The sequence below is a fragment of the Orcinus orca genome, chromosome 17 (genome assembly GCF_937001465.1).
Source record: "Orcinus orca chromosome 17, mOrcOrc1.1, whole genome shotgun sequence".
NCBI lineage: Eukaryota > Metazoa > Chordata > Mammalia > Artiodactyla > Delphinidae > Orcinus > Orcinus orca.
In genome coordinates, this window is record NC_064575.1 from 40,874,290 (window position 1) to 40,898,117 (window position 23,828).

The 23,828-nt window shown below is 44.9% G+C and overlaps 2 protein-coding genes and 1 long non-coding RNA gene across 9 annotated transcripts in view; 1 reads left to right on the forward strand and 2 right to left on the reverse strand.

Moving 5' to 3' along the window:
- Positions 1 to 395, reverse strand: part of LOC125961603 (uncharacterized) — a 35,585-nt gene extending 35,190 nt beyond the window's left edge. The window contains exon 1 of the long non-coding RNA XR_007472493.1: positions 293 to 395. This is a non-coding gene — a long non-coding RNA (uncharacterized LOC125961603). The remainder of the gene's footprint in view (positions 1 to 292) is intronic.
- LOC117199116 (uncharacterized) overlaps positions 1 to 23,828 on the forward strand; it is a 287,008-nt gene that overhangs the window by 214,315 nt on the left and 48,865 nt on the right. The window lies entirely within an intron of this gene.
- On the reverse strand, positions 3,575 to 14,815 carry LOC125961707 (uncharacterized). Its single transcript, XM_049700502.1, has 2 exons — positions 13,682 to 14,815; positions 3,575 to 4,390 (listed from the first exon to the last, which is right to left on the reverse strand). The coding sequence occupies exons 1-2, from the start codon at positions 14,813 to 14,815 to the stop codon at positions 4,355 to 4,357; spliced, it is 1,170 nt and encodes a 389-aa protein (XP_049556459.1). The 3' UTR covers positions 3,575 to 4,354.

The window sequence follows — 23,828 nt, forward strand, 5'->3', positions numbered from 1 at the left end:
CCTTCCCACCCAGCCCCATCCTTATCAGGATCAAATATCATTGTAAATGGAAAAGTCAACAACACCTAATCAACAAGCTAAGTTACAAGCCAGTGAAGTCTCGGAGCTTTGATAGAGAAAATTCAGATTTATCATTATATGTAAAAATAAGATGATATGAAGAACTCAATCTAAAAAATATTACCTGGAGATCTATAATCTCTACAATAGTGCTATAAAAAGTAAAGAGCTAGAAATCTATTTCGATGGTTTTCCTTATAAGAAAGCACTTTCTGTATAACTTTTAATGTACTATTGATGAGAACAATTCAACAAAATTCAAATAAATATCTGCAGATGTCCTACAAGAAGAAAAGAACAGAGTTAGATGTGACAGGGGATAACTGGACTTCAGGATGAGTAAGACCCTATACTTGACGTCAATAAATTAACATGAAATACAGTGGATGAGTCATGTACAGAATGTCAGAATTCTAAAAGGCCAAGCTAAGTACCAAAAGGAACACGTGGGGACTCTTAAGAAGGAAATAAAATATTGGTTAGTTGATTACGAAAAGGCAGAAGGGAGTAGGTTCCCTTTGGCTGCTCTTTGAAGAGATCACTTCCTTTCCCCCCTAGTCCTGAGGCTAGGGTGGCATGGGCAATAGAGGAATGTGGGGACTGAGAATCATTTCTACTCTCACCAGAGTGGCTGGAAGCAGATTTTCTTACCAGGATGTAGTAGTATGCTAATATTTAAGGGTTCTTGAGGTCAGAGAGAAGGGTTTGAATACTCCGGCTCCATCTCTTGCTGTGGGTCAAGTTTCTTACCTTTCCAACACCTCGGCATCTTTATCTGAAAATTGGGGACGATGATAATGTCTCCCACCTGAGTGTGAGAACTATATGATACAGTGCATACGCAGGGCTAAATTTGGTGCCTGGCAAACAGAAAGTGCTCAGTACGGCAGGCGAGTGTAGTGACAATAAAGGCAAAGATGACGGGGGTAGTGCCGGTGTTGCTTCTGCCCCCAGAACAGGCTCTGACTGGGAGAGAGTTAAAGCACCTTTGGGTTCATGGGGGTTTATATATAAGCAACGGTTGATCAATGTGAGCTGGTTGTCCAAATGATTATGTGCAATCTAAGAAAAAAATGGGCCTCGGATCTGCTCAGCTACTTAATAATATTAGCAGCGGGAGTAGTCAAAGAAGCTAAATTTTATTACGTGTTTATATGCCAAAAAATGTGCTGAACGTTTTAAAAGGATTTACTCACTTATTACAACTAGGCTATACGCTAGGTCCTGATAATGTTATTCGTCTCTTTCAGATGTTGACTGAGCCTCAGACAGGTTACAAAAGCACCTAAGATCCCGTTGTCAGTACATGACGGAAATGAGTTCAAATCCAGCCTGTCTGCCTTGTTCTTAATCACTAAGGTATGAAATTAAGCATGTTGCCCTTTGCCTGATTCTCCTTCTGAGGCCTGAATATTTCACTTAGCTCTCTGAGTGCAGAAGAGAGAAAATTCTCTCTCCTTGACCCAACTTGGCATCAATACCCAACTCCCCTTCTCAAAATGCGTTGCTTCAACGAGCAGCAATGAATGCTGGGTCGTGGACCAGTCACCTTGATGACTAAGAGTCAGACACTAGGGAAAGAAAATGCTCTGTGACAAACCTACCCTTGTACAGAAACAAGACAGAAATGGGGGGACAGGGCAGAAGATAATGGAATAAGGCATAGGAAAAATAGCACCTGGCATCGTGACAGTAATAATAATAATAGTAGTAGTAGTAGTAATAGTAATAATAATAGACTTTACTATGCTCTAGGCATTGTATTAAGTGCTTGGTGTAAGTGACTTCATTTTAATATTGAAAACAAGTCTATGGGGATGAAATATTATTAACATCATTTTATAGGCAGGAGTATTGAGGTTCAGGTAATCAGGTAAATTGCCCAAGCTCATATGGTTAGCAAGTGGAAAGCAGAGATTTGAACCAGCACCTACACTCCTAACCATTATGCTATAACCATTATGCTGAAGACATAACAATTCCAATGGTCTTTCCCCATAACCCACTCCTGCACTCCAGACTTAAATAGTCCAAGATCAAGAGAGAGCAAGCTTGGAGTTGCCACTCTTCAGTGAGTGTCAATCATTTCAAAACAGTCTATTTGCTAACAAGATGCACTTCCTGTGATAATCTTCTCAACCAGCTATCAAGAAACAGGAAGCAAAGATTCAAGTAACAGTATGTTCCTACTTACGAGGAAGGTGGGACAGCACAGTTGATACTGGGCTTAACTGTTCTGGAAAACGTGGTCCCAGTAGGCATACACGCTGGTACATTTTCCCCACCTACCAAATACAAAAGAAGTATTTCATTTCCATGTTGCTCTTCAAAGTTCCACCTCATTCGTGCCTGTCATTCATCCTCTGGCCTCTTCCTGTCTCCATTTCTGTACAGAAAGGTGCTGAGTCTCTGCTCTCGGATACGAAAAGGGTGTGTTAGGAGAGGGAGCCATGGTACCTCGATGTCTTTTTTTTTTCATCTTAATTCTATTATGCCAACTCCACTGAACTTAATTAGAGTGAATACAGAATTACACAATTACCCTCTGTTCTATTCTTCAGATGTTATATTTTGATAAAATTTACGACATGCTGCTCTCCCCTTGAACACCAGATGAACACTAGAAATGGATGTGTGTTGACATAAAATCTGTTATAATTACAATTCAAGTACAGCTTACATAATGATAGTGTTAACATAAAATTATAGATGTGTAGAGACAACGTGGTCATGCATTTTTTAGTATAAGTACATGCTTAGACCAATATCTGTTAGCGGAATGAAGGTGGAAGAGAATTTTGGTTAAGCCCCAAAGGCTGTTTAAGGACTTGCAGATAGCTAAGGGGAACTCAAAAGACCAGTAAGATAATATTTCCCCTGCCATGTTTGCAATTGCAAAGTGAAGGGAAGATGTGAAAGTAAGTACCCCTATGGAAATTACAAGACAAGTACATTTTTTTCCTTGAGTACCTGGGTAAATGCTTAAATTCTAATGTATATCAGTGATGCAAATTTTCAACTGAGTTTGATAAATCATAAAATAATAATTATACATATATGTATATAAAACTGCATGGAACTAGGCAGTTCAGAATTACTTCTAATTAAAGAGGTACCCTATGACAACTAACTTAAACCTTACAAAATATGGTTCCAAGTACCCTATCAGAGTGAAAAGCAGGAGACTGAAAGGTTTAGTGTAAATGTTTGTAGTCATGGTGTCTTAACTAAAACTACTGTGTCACAAATACTATTAAAATAATTGTGACATTTTATTCACTCTTACTGCAAACAACAAAACAAACTATAGGTGTTTTTTCATTTCAGGTAATTATTTTAGCTAACAGTTATTAAATGTTTTGAGAAGACACAGTGCTAATTGCATTACTTCATTTTATCTTTAAAATAGCGCTTCCATGTAATTATTCTTAATATCTCCATTGTATTACAGTGTATCTCTAGTTTAGACCTTTCTTCACAACTGCAGACTTGTGTATCCAACTGTGTACTCAGCATCTCTACTTGGACGTCACGAAAACATCTCAAATCTTATACCTCCAAAACTGGTCTTTAATCCCCCAAACATGCTCTACCCCAAACTTTTTCCATCTTAGGTGACAGTAACCACACCTTTCCAGTTCCCCAGGCCCTACATCTCGAATTCACCCTTGACCCCCTCTTCCTTTCCATTCTTGCATTCAATCTACCACGAAATGCTGTCACAACCTTCCCAATGTGCCACTTCTGAGAATTACCAGCCGCTAGCAGCCTGGTGCAGGCCACCAACATAGACCTCGAGGATCCTGTAGTCACCTCCCGAGATTCTCCCTGACTCCACTCTCTCCCCACATCCTCAAGACCACAGATAGAGTTATGCTTTTCAAACAAGAGACAGTTCATGCCACACCTTGGCTAAAATCGTGCCCCTGGCTGCCTACATTTAGAGTAAAAGACACAATGCATGTGATGGCCTCCCAGGACTTACCCAATCCATCCCATCACATATCCGACCTCCAGCCCTCCTGCTGTCTCTTCCTCCCCACTGACTAAGTCAGCCAGGGTGGCCTCCTTGATATTCCTCCATGCTGCCCGGCATATTTCTGCCTTAGAGTTTTGGGACTGGTTATTCTTGCTCCCAGGGAGTGGTCTCCCCATCATACATTCTGACAACTCCCTCACTTCAAGTCTTTGCTCAAATGTCAACTTATAAAATCCACCCTGACTACCCTATTTAAAATCAGAACCTACCTGTACACTCCTCCAGCACTCCCAACCCAAGCCTCTTCAGTGAGCTTCACATCCTTTTCCTTATCCCGTAGCGCCCATCAACCTGTGACAAAGCATAGAATTTATTTATAACATCCGTTTCCACACGAGAGTGTAAGGAGGGAGAAAGCATGCAAGAAGGAGCACGCAGGCAAAGGCTCTTGTCTAATTTATTCATTGATACGTCCAAGCATAGAGAACAGGAAGATGCTTGATAAATAGTCCTGAAAAAGATACAGATGAGGAAACTAGTAGTAAAGCTCAGAAAGTTTAAGTAACTTCCTCAAGGTTCTAGAGCTAGAAGAGAGTCACAGTAGAATTCACACTTGGGGATGTCTAACTTCAAATCTCTTAGCCTCTCTGCTATCTTTTTTTTTTTTTTTTCCTCCTTCTTTGCGGTATGCGGGCTTCTCACTGTTGCAGCCTCTCCCGTTGCGGAGCACAGGCTCCGGACGCACAGGCTCAGCGGCCATGGCTCACAGGCCCAGCCGCTCCGCAGCATGTGGGATCTTCCCGGATCGGGTCACGAACTCTCAACCACTGCGCCACCAGGGAAGCCCCTCTCTGCTATCTTAAGTCCATGCAATTCAGGATTTGTTTTAATAGTGCCATGGAAATTCTCACTCCACTGAATAGGATCACTAAAGTGTTCTCTGTCTAGATTTATATATATATTTTCCATTTAAACAAAGGAAACAGAAGAGGGGAATTCATCATGGGTTATTGCGGTAGTTTTACAGCAATGTTAGCAATAATGACATTTAAGTAATAGTGATATTTAATGATAGCATAATAATAATAAAATAATAGCTCTTAAATGTATTGAAGACGAATCGCATGCTAAACTCGGTGCTAAAATATTTCCATGTATATTTTGTGCAAAATCCTTATGAATATTCTATCAGATGAGCTTTATGTGTAACTCCACCAGGCATACTTCTCTTATTCCGCTTTCAAAGATAAGGAAATTGATGAGAAGTGTGGTAACCGTTTGATCAAGATGAGACTGGTAATAAGTTGTGAGTATGAATTTAAATTCAGGTCTAACTCCAGAATTTGATTCTCAATCCATACATGAAAATTCTGATAATTCCTTTGATAAGGGTATGTTCTCTCCTGGAAAACATCCCCCATTATGTCTGCCTGTGCTCATACCTTCAGGACACAGTCAAGTTTGAAACATGATAAAAATGTTTAAATAGTGTGCTTTAATAAATGGAAATATTTTCATCTAAACAATAACACAAAAAGGCAGGCTGAGCCCTTTGAAGTGGCTTCGTTGCTATCTGCCATCCAGAACAAGAGAAGGAATCAACAGCTGCAGAGTAAAGAAAGCATGAAACCCAGAGATGGAGGATTCTGTAAATGACCAATTACAAGACTATTAAGCCACACTTTCATAGCAAGAGGCAAAATATTCCATTAAACTGAAAATTCTTCTACCCCTCACTCCAAGGCCCACACAAACATTAATGTTGCATTTATTAGGATGTATTTCCTGTGCTCTATCAACTTGACTTTCAGCAACTGTATTAATACAGTCCTTTCGCTTTGCACATATATCTGAATGATGAATTCCATTACTGGAGTTTTGTAGAAAGAGTGGAGTGAATGAAGTAAAGTTTGGGAAGAGCCATCATAATCCATAATGATGGGCACTGAATCAGGACAAGAAGAAACCTCTCTTCTCATTTATTTGAATGAAAATTCTACTATATATTTATTGCCTCTGTACAGGGCCATCTGTTGAATAATGGAAAACAAGCATCTTTCATTTGGAGGTAGGATTTGTGTGCTCAAGTTTCGATGGGCCTGCAGAATTAATCTTGTTTTAGAAATGAAATAAAATGTAATTTCTTACTGTAAGTAAATGTGGTTAAGCAACTGGCAACTTTGATGTCTTTAAATCACTGCAGTTTCGGGGTAGGCAAATCTATAATTATTTCAAGCACTTCTTTATTGGTGCAACAATTGCGCAGTGTACATAGTGGTCAACAACCTGGGCATTGTCAGACGACTCTAAGTTTGAATCTAGACTTTGCCACTCACCAGCTATGTGACTTTCAGCTATGAGAATCACTTTCTTCAGCTTTACACTGTGGATTATTATATGCCCTTTGCAGAACTACTGTAAGAACTAAATGCATATGGGCACAGTGGCTCATAGTAAGGGCTCAAATTAGTACTGTGGTCACTACTAGTAGTACTGAAAAGAAATTAGAACTTCTATTCTCATAAAGTGGGATATGTGTCCCTTTATCATTGTAATTTCATATCATTTTACTTTTGACCTTATAATTTAATAGCTTGATCCAAGAAACATTTAGCAGTAAATATAATTGAAAGAAGATTACCTGTCAAGCATGAAATACTGTAGTATCAAGTGTGCTGGCACAATACTCTTCTCAGATAATTAACCTGTAAAAATATGTTATTGTCTTCTTTTTAATTGAGCACATTGAACATATATATTTACTGTGCCAATTGGCGAAAGGTCCATTAATTAATCAGTCTAACTATATGTTGCATAAACGTCTTCTAAACATAATCGTATATGTATTTTATTTGTTGGGAAAATGTGTTTGAGATTGTTCTTTTCTGCCTATTTAAAGTAAAAGAGGATGAGAAGTAGAGTTAGGCTTAATGTACTTCGTACTCCATTTGCCATGAAAATGCTTCTGTGTCCTGGAGACAACAACAAAAGATTTGCTTTAATGACAAGAATCAAGTATGTTCTAAAGCTTCCAGGTAGGAGGCGTATAGGTTGCAGTTTATATCAGAAGTCTTTGCTCTCTCTCTCAACTGCATCTAGATGGGAAAGATGTGGTCACAAGTTCTTCAAGGTGATATAGTAAATGTTGGAAAAGAGGGGGGTAGGAGGCAGAGTTTTGAATATCTCAAACCTGAGCTAGAAGGATTTTATTTAAAGAAAATAGCGGATATTATTTTGCACTTAAGGAATGCCAGTCAGCAAACCTGATATTAATGTAGGAAATTAGCTCTTTTCGCTATGATGCTTTCAAATGCACATGGCTGAAAACAAATTCAAAATAGTCAAAGGAAATTTAAAAACAAAAACCAAACAACAACAACAACCTCAACAAACAAGTACTAGAAATTCAGGGATGCAGCCATATTCAGATACAGTTGGATCTGGACGTTCCAGAGTATCAGCAGGGTTCCAGCTCTCTCTCCATCGCTCAGCCCTGCTTACCTCTGCAAGACTTTATTTTACAGAAAGTCTCTCCTTGTGCTGGATGGTCACTGAGAGTCCCAGAGTCATATCTCCCCAGCTTAGAAATTCCAGAGAGAAAAGACAATTCTTCCATTTTGCTCTGAGACAAAAGTCCTGGGGAGCAGTCTGATAGACTTAGCCGAGGTCAGATGCCTACCCATGAGCCAATCACCTGCTTTACTGGAGTTCAGTCCCTGGGCGACTCATCCCCGGGGCTCGTGAGGAGGCAGGATGGCATTATCTGGCAGTTCTCCAAGAAAAGCCTGCTGTTTTTGTAAGATGAAAGGGGAGAGGACATGGTTAATGAAACCTGTATCTGCTTCTGTAAAATCCACAGAATCATACTCCCTGTCCTGTGTCGATGACCAGGCAGTAAGCTGACCCAGGAGGTCATTTTTCCCACAACAGTCTTTACATATATGACTAAGGAACACACTGGTAAAAGAATATGGGAGAAAGTCTGAGTATGACAAGTCAGCTAGACTGATAGTAACTAAAAAAGCTGTGTGAAAATATCCTTAAAAAGTTGCCCCCAACTCACTCAAAGTCCAAAGTTGGATCTGGAAATACAATGTCATGGAGTTTGGATAAGAACAGGTTTTCTCCAAGCTGAACGATGACACAGAGATTAGAGACTTCTAGAAACTATACTTTTTCAAAGAAAAAACATCACATGAGAAAATGAGGCCTAGAAAAATTAAATGACTTAAGCTAATTAATGGCAGGACTGAGACTAGAGTATACTTTGTGTAATTGGCTATGGTCTTTTTTTTGTTTTGTTTTGCTTTTGTTATCACTTCAGAACGAGACAAACTTAAAGAAAGGAAACACAACCAAAACTCAGTGGTTGGAAAAGAGATGGATGTGAACGCCCACTTGTTTCTTACGTATAAAGTTACCCCTCGCAGTGTTTTGGAGGAGAAAACGCTGGCTCTTCCCAACGTTGGTTACATACACAAAGATTCCAAAGACAAGACAAGTGCTTTGCAAACAAAGTAACTAGAACCAGCTCAGGCGTCCCCGCGCCGGGTCCTACGTTCCACGGTCAGAACCACCAACTGTATCCCCCCGGGGAACAAGGTGATTCAGAAAAGCTGGCGTCTTCAGAGAAGGGAGAAAACTTAGCCGGGAAGAGAGGAGAAAACTTGCTCAGCTTCTTGCTGGGGTCTGAAACGATCCCAACAGAGTCCTTAAACCCCTCAGGTTTCCCCAATCAAGCACCCTCGCCCCCAACCTGGGCCACCCCAGATCTGACTATCAGACGACAGAAGTCTGCGGACGCACGGAGAGCTGACCACCCCACGAGAGGAACCTACGCGCGGCCGCACCCACTCACCCGCCGCGCCCCGGGAGACGGGAGACGAGCCCGGGGTCCAAGTCCTGGGCGTGGCTGACTGACCCCTTTCCGGGCCCAGCTCCAGCTCACCTCGGCGCGGCCCGCCTGGGCGCCGCCATCTTGACCACGAAGGGGGCCTCGCGCCGGAGGCCCCTGAGCGGGCGCCCTGAGCGGAGCCGGAGCGCCGGGGAGGCCCAGGTCGGCGCCCTACGTCCCCCGCGTGCTCGCGCCCCTTCCACGAGCGACGAGAGTCCCGCACGCAGCGCCCGACCCAGGCTTCCGCGGAACCGGCGCCCCGCGCAGCCCGCACCGCGGCTCAGGCGGCGCCGAGGGCGGCCCGGGCGGAAGAGCGGGCGCAGGGCACGCGCTCGGTAACCTGGCAACGCGGAGCAACCCGGCGTCCCCGGCGAACCCCAGCCCTCTAGCGCGAGGAAGCACGGACCCCCGCACCCGCCGCCCAGCCCGCGCCGCCCCTCGGTCGCTCCGCCCGCCGCTGCCCGCTGGCTATGGTCTTTTAAATCCATGATACAACGTCTATATGTAACAAATCTGTTAAACCCTAAATGTTTATGATATTCAAGTAATCCAGTATCTGAATTATTCTTGAAGATAAAACATCCAAAGACTTCTTAATTGTATGGGTATGCATACATAAAATACACGTGGAGGTAACTTCAAATATAGTATGTGCCTGTCTCTATTCCTTCCCTCTCCGCTCTTTTAAAAAATGCCCCTTTAAAAATTGCCCACTCACCATCTGTTAGGTAAATTTGCTGAAACACACAGTAAATGTGGAGACAGAAATTGTTATAGAGACTATTCCAAATGGCACTGACACCTGTATTTATGAAATTTTTAAAAGGGTAACTTAGAGTTGTTTTTTTTTTTAAATCCCACTATAGTAACACCACATCATCCTAGGTGCCCAGTTCTATCCAATTACATAAGATGGAGAAAGAGAGAGAGAGAGAAACAGAGAGAGAGAGAGAGAGAGGAGAAAGAGAAAGAAGAAAGAAAGAAAACCAAGTACTTATGTATAAAATGTTGCTGCCAAAGTTTGAGATTATACTCAAGCATCAATGAACAGAAGGAAAACACTTACAAAATTACAAATGTATTTCATTTATGGTATGAGGGACACAGGTTTAGATTTGCAACACGCTCCCACAAGGGTCAAATTGACCACTTTTTTCTATCTAGTTGCTCTTGAAACAGATGCCATTCAATTCCAAGTCTATAGCTTAGACCATGTCACTGCACATGAAATATTGTTCATTCAGAGTCAGCACATAGCAAGAGTAATTTATACTCTCAGAGTGTTTGCTCTCAAGTCAATAGCAGAGAAGCCTTGAATAAAAACGTTCCCATTACTTTCCATTGTAATAGATCTTACTTATAGCCCATGAAACAGTGGTCAGGGGAGATTTATTCTTTGGACACCATATTATATAATCTCTCCACTTTAAGCCATCCCCCACTCGGCGATTATTTTTTAAATATGTTACTCGTAGTCAATATTAATTTACATTTAATCTTTCTTAGCATTAGGAGAGTATTATTTTGTACAGGCTCAGAAACAAATCTCCCGAAATTCCTCCCTGATGCTCCCTTCAGGCTGAAAATGCATTGCAGGGTGGCTGCAGTGACTTAATTCTAGTTGGCAGAGCCCTGGCCACACACTAATTTCATTAGCCTCAAACTCCTGGATTTGAAAGATCCACTGAATATGATTCCTGTCCTCTGACATGTCACTTACTAACCAATTCAGTGTGCATACAGAGGAGAGAAAGGACTTGCTCAGCTCTGGCCCACCGGCAGGCAGATGAGAATTCCCAGTCAGAGACACTGTTTACATCTGAGTGGTCATTCTTGCCCGGGTCCTCATTTTCAGGAAGGAACTTCAATCCAGGCTTTGCTGGCAGCTGCAGCATTTGTTACATCCATTACTAGCTCCTTGTTCCTTCCTGCCCCCCAGTGCTTAGCATCCCCCATTTCAGTCACTAAGTCTTCCTTCCCCCAGCCTAGAAGCTTACCTCACCATAAATTTTTATCTCAAATGATAGGTTTGGCACAGTCCCCACAGCAACCCACAGGGACTGGGGAAAAGAAAACTCAAATCTCTGGAGAGCTAAGAATTCAACCATTTAGAGGAGTTTCTTTTATACAGGACAGTCTTCATTGAGCTGAACCCTGCAATCCCAGAGAAGATTCACCGACCCGTTCTTTTCCTCTTTCCCTAAAGTGACTGTGTCTTTGAACAAGGGGTCTGTGTTCCACTATTCTCTCTATTCATTTTGCAGGTTTACAGAGGCTGGGAAACTGGGGGCTGGACTTACATGCCAGGAGCTTCTAAGATCACACGCAAAAATAAGGCTACTGGAAGAGATTGTTGGAATCTATCTCTGTATATTTGAACATGGGCAGTGGTTAACCAGGATGCTCACACCAAGCTTATATCCAGCTTGCAGCACAAGCTACAAGTTGGTGCATCCCTCCTACTACCAGCCTCTTCTCAATAAATGCAGGTGAAAACTGGGGGCTCTTTTCCCTCAGCTGTTCAATCCAACATGAATAGCTGCAATTTGCAAATTAGAGGAAAATGACAGTGTTTTCTCTGAATGGTTTTGGTCCCAACGCACACTGCTAATGCTGGCATTCAGTTCCTTTCCTTCCCAGCCCAGGGAACGGGGGAACTAAGCATAAGGCAAGCGTTCTCTTTTCTTGCAAGTGCCTCAGATCCACACACCGGAGAAGGAATCAGCTCCCCCTGGAATCTTTTTCAGCAAACACAATCCTTCACCTAGTCTGCAAGCTCTCTCTTGACTTTAAGATTTCACTCTTTTTTCGACAGGCAGGCCCATCTGCAAGCTCCCAAGCTCCAAGTGAAGGCGCCAAAATAATTTTTTAAATGTCAAACAGCAAACGTGCCTTCAACCCCCAGAGCTCCAGTAAAAATACTGTGAGTTGCCCCTGTGGTTCTCAGGTCACCTCTGGCCTCATCCTCCCTGCAGCGCTGCCTCCTCAGGTTCTCTAGTTTAAGCTCAGAGGTAAAGGAAGTGCTTCTGGGTTTTGCTTCCGACAACCCAGGCTCTTCCTGAAAGCATTACCTCAAAGTGAAGGCTGCCCAGAAGCACTTTTGGCCTTGCAAACATCTAGAGGTGGCATACTCAACAGGTGCTAGGGATGCTCAGAGGCTCAGAGGGGCCATACCAGGCTGCAGCTTTAGACAGGCACCCCTCCTTCTAGCACAAACACAAACTTCATACCCCTGGGTGCTGATGTAGTGACAGCTTGAATCTCACAAGGAGTCCCCTCCAGAAACCCAACATGCTTCAGGAAAGGCACTTGAGAGGGAGCCGACTTTTTAGCTACGGGGAGCATAAGGGTCAGCCAGAACATCTGGAGAAGGGACTAACTGAGCTTGGGTCCTACCAGGCAGGGAGAGAGCTGTGCATTAGGAAAGGATCACTTCAAGACAGAGATGAACAAAAAACCTGGAGATAGGGGTAGAGAAGGAAAAGAGAGGCAGAAATTGAAAGGGAGAACATAAAAACAGAGAGACAAAAAAAAAAAAGCAGGGAGAAAGAGACATAAGGAGAGAGACACACAGGAAGAAAGACAGCGAAACAAGAGAACCCATAGTCACGCAGACCCTGAAACTCAATTTCTTCATCCAGAAGCCATCCATCTATACCCAGGGCGGCACAGGAGCCGTGGGGCCGAGGCTGCGGGAGCAGGCGGTGAGAGAGCACTGCAGCACCGCCCACCGTTCAGCGGGCCCGATCCGCCGTCCTCGCATCTTCCGCCGTTGCCCGCCTGCACCCGGAGCTAGAGGACCGCCCGGCCTTGCGCAGCGCACCCTACTGCCTCCCTCCAGGTGCCTTCTTATCTGGCTCTGAGAATCGTCCTCAAAACCCAGGACTGGGGTTGGGGGCTGCGTTAGGGAGGTCGTGGGAAAGGATGGGTACAGGGTGGGTGCAGAAAAAGCGACTGTGTCTCGCAGTTAGCATGAGCTCACCTCCGGGCTCTGAGCTGGCAGGAGTAGAAAGCTGATCGCCCGGCTCCTGCCAGTGGCCGGATCGCAAAGGCAGTTTAGACGGTGCAAACAACTGCCCAGAGCAAATCACCTGGGGGCACGTCTGTGGGTGGCTTCTCCCCGCTTGAGGACAGTCCCCACGCCTTCCGCCCCATGCCCTCGCAGAGATAGGTGACAGGTCGGGAAATCCAACCCGAGCGAAATGGGCAATTCACGTCCAAATGTAGGTGAAGACCTAGCCTTCGGTTTAAGAACTGCCTCCCTAAGCTCTTCTCGAAATTTTCCAAGGCAGCTGCAGCTTGTCGGGCGGCTTGGGGCAGGGAAGCTGGGGAGTTGAGAAATGCCTAGTTTCTAGGCGTCTTCTCATCTTTCATATTCCTTGCGCCTAAGTGGCTCTCACAGGAGCCCGGCACTTTTACAAGCCTGTTTTGGAACCATATTTCACTCGAATGCAAACCCATTTAAATCATCGCCTTGTTTTTCGGAGACTGTTTCTTGTCAATGGGGCCATAAATCCAGAATGTCAAGCCGGATGGAGTGGAGCGCGGACAGGGGAGAGATGGAAGGGAAAGGAATCAAGCAGGGCAAGTACCTCCTCGGGTGAGGTGGGAGGGATTCGGCAGGATCTCCAGGGTGGAAATGAGCGAAGGCTGACCAGACCCCGCACCCCTGGAGTCCAAGCCAGCCTTCAGGATAAAGAGCGCGGGGAGCTACGGCGCGCTCTGCCCCGGAGGGAGCGCCCCCCTACCTGGAAAAGCCTCAGGATGTTGGCTACCATGATGGAGACCGAACTCCCCGAAGCCCCAATCACTCCAACTACTTTCTCGGGCTTGACGAAAACCGGAGGCTCGCCGTTGGTGCAGCGCACTTCGGAGGTGTCCTTCTGGATGAGCGCCTGGACGAAAGTGAGCGACTGTTCGAGCGCATAAGTGTCCCTGGAACAAGTGTCCAGGATCCGCGCTCCCAGCGTCACGTTGGGCAGCAGGTTGGGATCGCTGTTGATCTGGTCCAGGGCGTAGAGCATCGCTTCCAGCCTGTGGATCCCGTTCTCCCTCTTGATGTCGCCGCAGGGCACTCCGCTGGGACACTTCGCGTGCACCGAGAACAGCCCCCCGAGGGTGACGTCCCCCTCGATCCGAATGGAGTGCGGGGCGTACATCTCCTGGCCGCGCGCCGCCGCCGCCAGCGCGCACAGAAGCACCTCCAGCACGCAGCAGGGAAACTTCATCAAAGTCAGGGCGCGGAGCAGCTTCCCCAACTGGACCATACTGCTCCCGCGGCTGCGGTGGTGGCGGCGGCACTCGAGGGGACGGTGGCGGGCTCGCCGGAGTCCTGGCCCCTTGGGGTGAGCTCCTCCGGGGAAGCCCAGGGTCTCCTGCGGGCGAGGAGGGTAGGGGCGCCCGGGGAAGGGCAGCCGGCGAGGGTGGGGGGTCCCGCGGCGCCTGCCAGCTTGGGGCGCCGTGCGCTCTTGGGTTCCCCGGCCAGCGCGCCGCGCTCGAGCTCGCGCTCGGTGGCTTGCAGCTCGAGCTCTCCAACAGCCCAGCACTGGGGAGAGAGCGAGGATGGCTATCGCTTTAAATGCGCGTTCGGCTCCCTCTCCTCCTCCGCCCACTCCCTCCCACCCTCGCTCGCTCTCAGGCTCTCCCCACCCTTCCCAGCGCCCACCCTCCCCACGGTTTTGCATCATCACGCAGGGAGGGGCTGCGTGCTGAGGTAAGGGGGGAGGGAATGGGTGGGCGGCTGTGGGGGGGGAGTACCTCCGATTGGGAGTTTCGAGGTCCTCAGGGAATCTGGGGATTGCAGGTCGCAGGCGAAGGCTGAGCTCCTGCTTCGGTCTCACTGTAGAAGCCGCTCGCTCGCCCGCCTGCACCCACACGCACATTCTAGGCACAGGGTGGCATCAGCCCCGGACAGGGCGGTTCTAGCTGGGGCTGACTGCTTCCAACCCTGAGGTCCGGAGCCGAGACTGTCAGCGCCGGGAGAATGCGAGGTAGTCGAAGGTGATGCCGCCAAGCATGAAGGGTAGTAGGGAGACCCCAGTCTGTACTGCTAATTCGTCTGTGCCAGTTTTTCCTAAGAAAAACACACATACACACAGGAGGCTGATTGATGACCTAAAGAACCTTTAGGCAGAGACTTCTCCGGGGCCAGGCACTGGGCTAGCCTGTAGGGAAAGACGCCAACAAGAAATGCTGGGAATGGAAATGCGTCTTTGGTCTTCAGGGGTTACTGTGGCCGGAGCCGGATGAAGTAACCCTGGTCTCCAGTAAATCTGTGGCGGATTCGCTCCTTTTCTTCCTTTCATCGCAAGAGATGGAACAACTGAGAACTCTGCAGAGCGCACTTTCTTCTCTGGCGCTGACAGGTGTAAGGCTCCCTCCTACCCATTTCCAGAGATGCTTTTGGGCTGATGTCAGGTTTCCTCGGGCAGGAAATAGCAAGAAAGAGGTGGCAGTAGAGGAGCAGACAGAAATCTCCCCATCGATCCAGTGATCCAGTGATCCATTCTTCTTTTTTTTTTTCTGGCTGAAGATTTGGGGGGTTTGGGGAGTGGAATCAGGATGCCAGAGCAGGTTGTAGTGCAGTTAGGAAACTGTGTTTCAAAGGTGTCCCCTCCTGCAGGTCCAGCCCAAACTTGGCCCATTAAAGCAACAAGTGGCCCTAGTTCCTACACAAGGAAGGGCAATGTATCTGCCCTTGGTGCCCACGTGTACTGCTTATGGTGGTCTCTACTCTTGCTGAGCCTTTCTGTTGGAGTGCAGCGAAACTGTCTTATACAGAATTGAGGGCGCAGAGAAAACCAAAACAAGACTATACTTTCTGTTGTAATGTTAGTGTACTAAAGAAAAATGTCCTTGCACATAAACAAAACAGCACACACACACACACCTAAAAAGTCAGAAGTTGGGAAGTTGGTTGTCTCTTCCACCAACCACCTGTCTGACCTTGGCACTTCTGTTCCTGTGCCTGAGTTTTACTTTGCCCATCTGTAAAATGATGAAACTGAATTGAATGTTTTACACGTTAACTTTTAGCTTTCAAATCCTCTGTTGAAATAGGTCATGCACCTTTGGCCATGGTGTTCTTTTTAGACCAATATCCTTTGTTGCTTTATGTGTAGGGCACCCGTTTTTTGATACCTAAACAACACTTCAAACATTTCCTGGTACAGAGGATTTTTTTTTTCTTGTTGACCACCCATTTATCTTCCTTCTAGGGAGAGTCCAGTCCATCACTTTCTTTTCAGACATGCCCCTCCTCCAGGTTTCAATACTTAAGGTTTGAGGAGGAAAAAAACCTTCTGGCTACAGTGTTCAAGGAAGGGAATAGAGGCTAACAAGAGTTATGCAGGGCTAATCCCTGGACTTCTGCTGGAGTAACGAGGTTGATGACATAGGGTTACCACTGTCCAATAGACAATCCGTGCCGGAGTTAAAAGAAAAAGGAACCTCCTTCCTCTAAATGCTTTATGTATATCTTTTGGACAATGTTACACTATTTGATTTTGTAAAAACATACCATTTTACTGCCATCTTCAAGAAAAGTGATGTAAAAACTATGAGAAGCTACCCCTGTATACAATGTGATCATCCATCACTCATAGATGTGATGCCCTGCTATATAAGTACACACCTTGTGCAACCTTATGCTGTGATGCGCCCGCCCCTTCCAGCCAGCCCTGGAGCTGCAAGCGTATAAGCCCGCAGCTGTGCCAGAAGCTCCCACATAAACAGGGAAATATTTGAATCCCATAATGAGAAATACCAGAGAGGAGAAAAGGCAGAGAGAAGAAGGGGTGGGGAAGAGAGAAAGGGACCTGGTTAGAACATGTGAACTCCTGGATCCACATGTGCCTGAAAGATTGCCTCTTTTTTTTCAATTGTATAGTATTTTATTTCTGTTGTTTGAAGTCAAAATATCCTCTTGTAACTCACCTATTCTGCTATTCAATACATTGGATCAAAAAGGCTGGAACAAGTGCAATAGATATCCTGGTAAGGCAGCATTAGCTAATTTGGAAAGGGGGAAAGAAGCAAAGCAATAGAAAGGCATCCTTGGGACACAAATACTGTGATCCTAGTATTTAGGCATCAGTACCTGAGGCTATATTTGATAGAGACTGTATCCTTATTTAGTTTTTAATTTAAGGCTATTTAGTAGGCACTTGGTGCCAAAACATATATTTGAAGAGCTGTGTTACAAGTGAGAACACTTGATTTTTCACCTGCCCATGTGCAGATCTATGTTCTCCTCTTCCATTTCCAGGTCACAGCTTGCAATTGCTCAACAAATAGTTCTTGGCTGACTGTTGAATGTTGCCTTATTCTGTGTTCTCTCTTTGCTCTCCTCATTCTCCCCAAACGTCTGGCAGCAATCATTATCTTCTTTTTGTTGCAGTCATCTGTGTGCATGTTTTATTTCCCTTGCTAAGCTGGAAGATCCTTGAGGGTAAGGGGCTAGGTATTATAAGGGGCTAGGTATTATTTATCTTTCTACCTCGGACAATGTTCAGAATGGTGTTTTGTACCTAAGAAGCACTCATGTGTTGAATGAATCAGAATTGGTTTGCCATTCCCCACTGCCTTTACCTCACAATAACAGAAACATAAAGTGGGCAGAGCAGAAATGACGGCAAATAAATTGTCCTCTTAGTCGCAGAATGCAGTTTCTAGAACTTAAAGAATAATTAGTAGATTTTGAAATAATTTTGTTTTACAAAAATTTCATAAGATTGAAATACTCTAACCTTAAAGCTCTCGATCAACTCTAAAGGAAGGCTTTAATTGGCTCTTCCTGAGTCAAGTGTTTATTCCTGGGCCGATAACTGGGGCCATTGTCATAATAGAAAGTGTGATTTGTTACCAGAGAAAGAGGAAAGTGACGCTGGGCTTGCAAGATATTTATATCTTCAGCCAGAGTGCATAGGATCTGGAACTTAATTGGTGACGCAGTATTTGTTTGAGATTATATGAATGAAAAATCTTCGTGTAAGAGTGATTAATCTAAAACTTGGCCAGTCATTGTCCTAGTGTCATATTAAATTGCAGGAGAATCTAGTTTTAGGCACAAAGATCATAAATATAAAATGTGTTTCCAGGCTTGGTTCTGTGTAGTCAGTAATCTATACTCACCCACTCATTAATAAAAATGAAAGTTAAGGACTCAGTCCTATCTTATATGTTTAGCATTGTATTTTGCTAACAATCTCAGTTTTCTTTTCTTTGTTCTCCCCTGTCCATCATCTTCTGCAGAAAATGTCTCCACTTTCAATTCCCTGTCTATTTAAATCCAATTTGTAATTTATAAAGTTGTCCTCCTTAAGGGCTGCTGCTTCTGCCACAGTAATGTACTCTGGCCATTATTATACTCTTCCATCTTTCATGGAGGTCTCCATCCATAGGTTTTGTTTTCATAGCTTTTTTTGTTTTGGCGGTACGCGGGCCTCTCACTGTTGTGGCCCCTCCCAATGCGGAGCACAGGCTCCGTATGCGCAGGCTCAGCGGCCATGGCTCACGGGCCCAGCCGCTCCGTGGCATGTGGCATCTTCCCGGACTGGGGCACGAACCCGTGTCCCCTGCATCGGCAGGGGGACTTTCAACCACTGCGCCACCAGGGAAGCCCTATACTTACGATTTTATATTTGCTTATTTACTTTTGTCTCCCCCCTCAGCTCAAGAGAGACTATATTCATCTGTGTTAATCACTGCTGTGTTTCCTGAACATGCCTATACATCATACTGAAGAATGGTGCCTGAAATTTGGTAAGAGATCAATCAATTTTCTTGGCTGGATGAAGAAATGTGTTCATAAATTAATGAACAGATCTTCGGGGCTTCTGACTTGAGGACTAATGGGAAGAGGATGGCAAATGGTTGGGACAGGGTACTGCAAGAAGTAGTATTTGGAGTACTCTGATAGCTATTCTAACAGATAAGATTGTGTTCATTTAAGTAGTTCTAATGAGAGAGCTGGGAACTAGGGACACACAGCATTAAGGTTTTTATAATGCATTCTGTAGAGTTCTTTTTAAGTCTGTACAAATATCATTGAAAATATATGCATACATATACACCTCTGTTACTTTACTTAGTGCTTTACGAGAGCCCCTCAAGGAAGGGGTAGTAGCAACTCTCAGTATCCTTCCTTTATGATGAGCTTAATTTATTCAAAGTTACATCATAATTTATTTGTAACTGTGAAACTAGACTTAGTTATTGAATAGACCCTCCCTAGAAACGTATGACATTAATAAAACCAACAATACTTTGTTCAGTTTCCAATGATAGACACACTACAGACTCAATTATGGGCCATCCAGTTTAATGAAGGGAAGAAATGATTTAACAAATATAGAGCAAACAGAATATGAAGTTTTATCCTCCATTAATATTAGTAACAGATAGTGTGGGCTCCAATGCCTTCAAGATAGCTTGAGACCATCATCTCTGTGTCATGGGCAGGGGGATGTTCAGCCAGGATGTCTTTCACTGTCACTGAGAAAAATTTCCATAATATATAATGATACCTACTGAAACTGATATGGGGCATTTGGGTAATAAGGAATCCATTAGCATATTTTTCCGGAAGCCTTGACTACAAAATGAAGACAGTAGATTTGGACACTTTCAGCCATGAAGAAGTTGTTTGGATATTCATCCTTATGCCTAATGAAATAAGCTTATTTCATCTCTGCAGCTTCCCATATACCATTTTCCCATTTCTGTTTTATGTTTGGAAAGACTTTTAGAAATTGAAAGTCAAGTTAAAAAGTGAGTGACAACTTAAATGATATACGGAATATTTTGCTGACTTACAAGAGCATGCAGAATTAAATATGACCCAGTTCAAATGTTTATTTTAACGTGTATGTTGAGGTGGAGTTTTCAAGGTGCCAGAAAATGAGAATTCACCTTCCAGTGTGTGTTACCAGTTCTGTTCATTGCACAGAATCATCTTCATAAAACATAGTGTTTTCTATGTACCTGGTATATATCTCAATTAGTTTGAAGAATTTCTCAGATACCTCTTAATATGTAGTGCTCCAATTCCAATCTTGCCGTGTCCTGTACCAGTGACACAGCACACAGGAGTTTTATTTCTCTTTATTTCTCTGGGTTGTTCAGAACCCAATGAAAGAACAATGGAATGGGATCCAAGAGATCAGGGTTCTTCTCCCAGATTTACCATAAAATAATTGTGTCCTCTTGGGAAAATCATAGTCATTCTAGGTCCCTTTTCTTTACTTTGACAGAGCTGCACTAATGACCCCAAATAATATAGCACTCTTTCAGTAGTAGCTTAGATGTTATTGGTATTCTGAAACAAATGAAGACAATGACACATGGAGCTGTGCAACATCTCTGTAACTCTGTTGTCTTAGAGTTGCCTCCATTTTACAGATGATAAGGTGACTGTGCATAGAAGTAGATGTTTGGAACCAGCGGTTCCAAAGTAAGTGGAGGTAAACTGCAAATTTCCTTCCTTCCTGAAGCTCACTTAGCCAAAACATAGGCTTCTGAATATTAAGCTGTAAAGCATATTATCAGTACATTTTAAAAGAAGCTATTCTTCTAGGATTTCCAATTAATAGCAGGAGGTATTGAAATTCTTAAAAGATCATCTAATTTTGTGAGATTTACAGTTCTATTTTCCTGTCAGGCACGTTGTATTAGTGCCAGACAATCATCTGAGCTTCTGGATGCTTCTCTGAACCTCTTGAAGTTTTCTTCTTGCTATCTGAAATTCATGCCAGATAAGCCTTTTTCTAGAGTGTATGTACAGACTTGTGTATTTTTATATAGGAAAGCAATGCAGTGAGTCAAGTCGGGAGTTAAGCCCTCATTCTCAGAGTGGTATTGAGCTCCTGGTGAAATATAATCATCATTTCCTCAGAATCGAAAAGCAGTTATCTCAGGTGTATAATCCCATTAACTATTTATACATTTACGTATGATACATGGATTTATTGTACCTACGAGGTGTGTTCTCTTTGGGAAGTACAAAGCTCTTAGAGACATAGGTTGTTCATTTTTTGCTTTCCCACAAATACTGTGACCCTTTGAGCAGGAAGGTCTATATTTTACTAACATCTAGAACCAGCAGTTAACACGGTGTCTAAGATGTAGTCAATAAATATGAAATAGATAAATGAACACATTTTTATGTAAGGGCCAGGACATGGACAAATAGAAATTTTTCGTTTTCAGTCACAAAGCAACAACAGACATAAAAATGATACAGACAACAAGTGCTATGGTCATTCAAAGAAGGCATAGAATAGATAGAAGGATCTCCTCTATGGCACAGGGAACTATACTCAATATTTTGTAATAACATCTGTATGGGGCACCTGCTCCACACCAGGCCCTATGACAGGTGCTTACATACTTTCCCTCTCCCCCATCCTATGGGGAAAGTGCCTCTGCTATAGATTTAACATTTGCCTCCCCCAAAATTCCTATGTTGAAATCCTAACCCCCAAAGTGATGGTATCAGGAGGTGTGGCATTTGGGAGGTGATAAGGTCATGAGGGTAGAGCCCTCATGAACAAAATTAGTGCCCTCATAAAAGAGACCCCGCAGAGGTCCCTCGACCTTTCTGCCATGGGAGGTTACAGAGAAAACACGCCAACTGTGACCCAGGAAGAGGATACTCACCGGACTGTGAATCTGCTCGCACCCTGATCTTAGACTTCCAACCTCCAGAACTATGAGAAATAAATTTCTGTTGTTCATAAGCTACCCAGCCTCTATTATTTTGTTATAGCAGCCCAAATGGATTACGATCACCTCTGTCCTTAGGTTTCAGACCCAGAAACTCAACTTTGTAGAGGTTACGAGAACCCTAAAGCCACTCAACCAGGCAGAGGCAGATTTGAAATTGAAGTCTCCAATTCCACATGTAAGTCTATCAGACCCTGTCTCCAGACATGACGTCATGAACAAGAGCTAATGCAACAAAGAGTTTACATGCAGCAAAACAATTAGCAAACAAAGTAAGAATATAGTAGACCGACTGTTTTGGTCACCCAATAGCTATTCACCACTCTTCCAGTTGAACAGAAGCCATGCCCCGTGGGCACATTCAGCCCTGCTGTTTTCACTTCCCAGATTTGAGGGGTAGGAAATTATTATCCCTCCTGGCCATCAGCACCCTGACCTCTACCACCCACCGGGCCAGCTTCAAGAACAGCTGGATCCACCTGTTCAAATGAAACAGGTCTGCTCTCTGTGGTGTTGGCTTCTAGTTCAAGCAGCTCTCCCCACATGATAGCAAAGCTGGCTCCCAGCGGTTGCAAGCATGAATCCTACAAGCCTAGCAGTCGCAAAAGATACCTTTTAAGTATTTGTTCCCCAAAGCTCCAGTTAAAAGTCCTAGGCTGATTCCAATTTGACCTGCTCTGGACAAACATTTTCTTTAGAACCAAGAAGGCTGCCAGACAAAATACAGGATGCCCGCCTCGTTAAAGCTGAACTTCAGATAAACAGTAATTTTTTTAGTAGAAGTATGTTGCATGCAATGTTGAAGGCACCCTAAAAAGTCGTGGTTTTCATCTGCGGTTCAGCTTTAACTGGGCGCCCCGTGTGGGCTTTGCCGGCTGTGGTGGGCACCGAGCGGGGTCGGCGGGGACGGGGGGCGGGGGGGACTGTGGCCCGAGCCGGGTTGCACACCCAGCCCACAGCGTGCAGGGAGAGAGGGGCAGCCTCGTCTCCGCTGCAGGAGCTGAGACGGGGAGAAGGGGAGCGCCCCAAAAGGAAACCAGCTGCCCCTCCCAGGAGAGAGGAGATGGCTGTTCAGCAGCCAGAAACAGCAGAGGAGCCAGAGCACAGAAGCGGCGGCCTCTGAGGACGCGGTGCACATATTTCTGGTGGGGAGGGGCACGCGGGCCGGTCCGTGGGAAAGAGGGGAGCCCGCGCCGGCCCCTCCGCCTCCCGAGCCTGTGCGTTTCCCTAAAAGAGCAGCAGCTGTGCAGACTGACTGTTCACAGTTGTGATAAATCGCCTTAGGAAAGCACTTCGATTAAAGTCACATCTAACTAGAACGCAAGAAGTCATCCCTGAACAAATCAATTGCGAGAGGGGCAGCTCTGGGCGCGCACCCACCCCGCTGCTGTTTTGCTTTCCCCGCAGGACGAGGGCCGCTCACTGGGTCGCGGGGACAGCGCGCTGTCTCAGCTGGGGAAGAGGCGCTTGCTCAGGACACATGCAAAACCCAAAATGTGAAAGGAGGCCTTTATTCCATTCCTTTGGGGGATTTCTTAATGACGTAAAGCCCAACTTGGTTTCAGATCTGCCTGTCGTTTCCGTGACAGAACCTTCCTGGGGGGGGGTCCACCAGCAGCGGGGTTGCCAGGCGCCACAGGGCTGTGCTCTCCTTCCCAAGCCAGTTCATCTCCATCTGTAGCATTTTCAGAGAAACTCTCGGATAGGTTTTCTCCAACAGGTTCTTTTTCCTTCACTTTATAAAGTCATTCTCCTGCACAAAATGAACGGCCTGAAGACATCACTGAGCCTCTTTTTCTCCCAGGGTCAGGGCCAGCACGGCCCCCAGACCACAGGGGCGCAGGACCTCACAATGGGCTTCAGGCCTTCCCCTCCCCTCCCGCCCCTCCCACCCCGCCCTACCCCTCCCCTCTTCCCCTGCAGAAATCACATCCCTTTCTCCAGACTCCCCACTTCAGCTTGACTTCCAGCAGATCTTTACCCTGCCAGTTAGTAATTCAGGACTAATTAGGTGATTGCTTTCATTTATGGTAGCAGTTGTGTGTGGGGGTGGTGGTGGATGAAATGGCTTTGCCCCTATTCTTGTTGGAAAAATAAATTACACCCACTGTCACTTGAGATCTTATTTTCCCCCCAATCAAGCAAATTAGCAGCGTGGTTCATTTTCCCAGC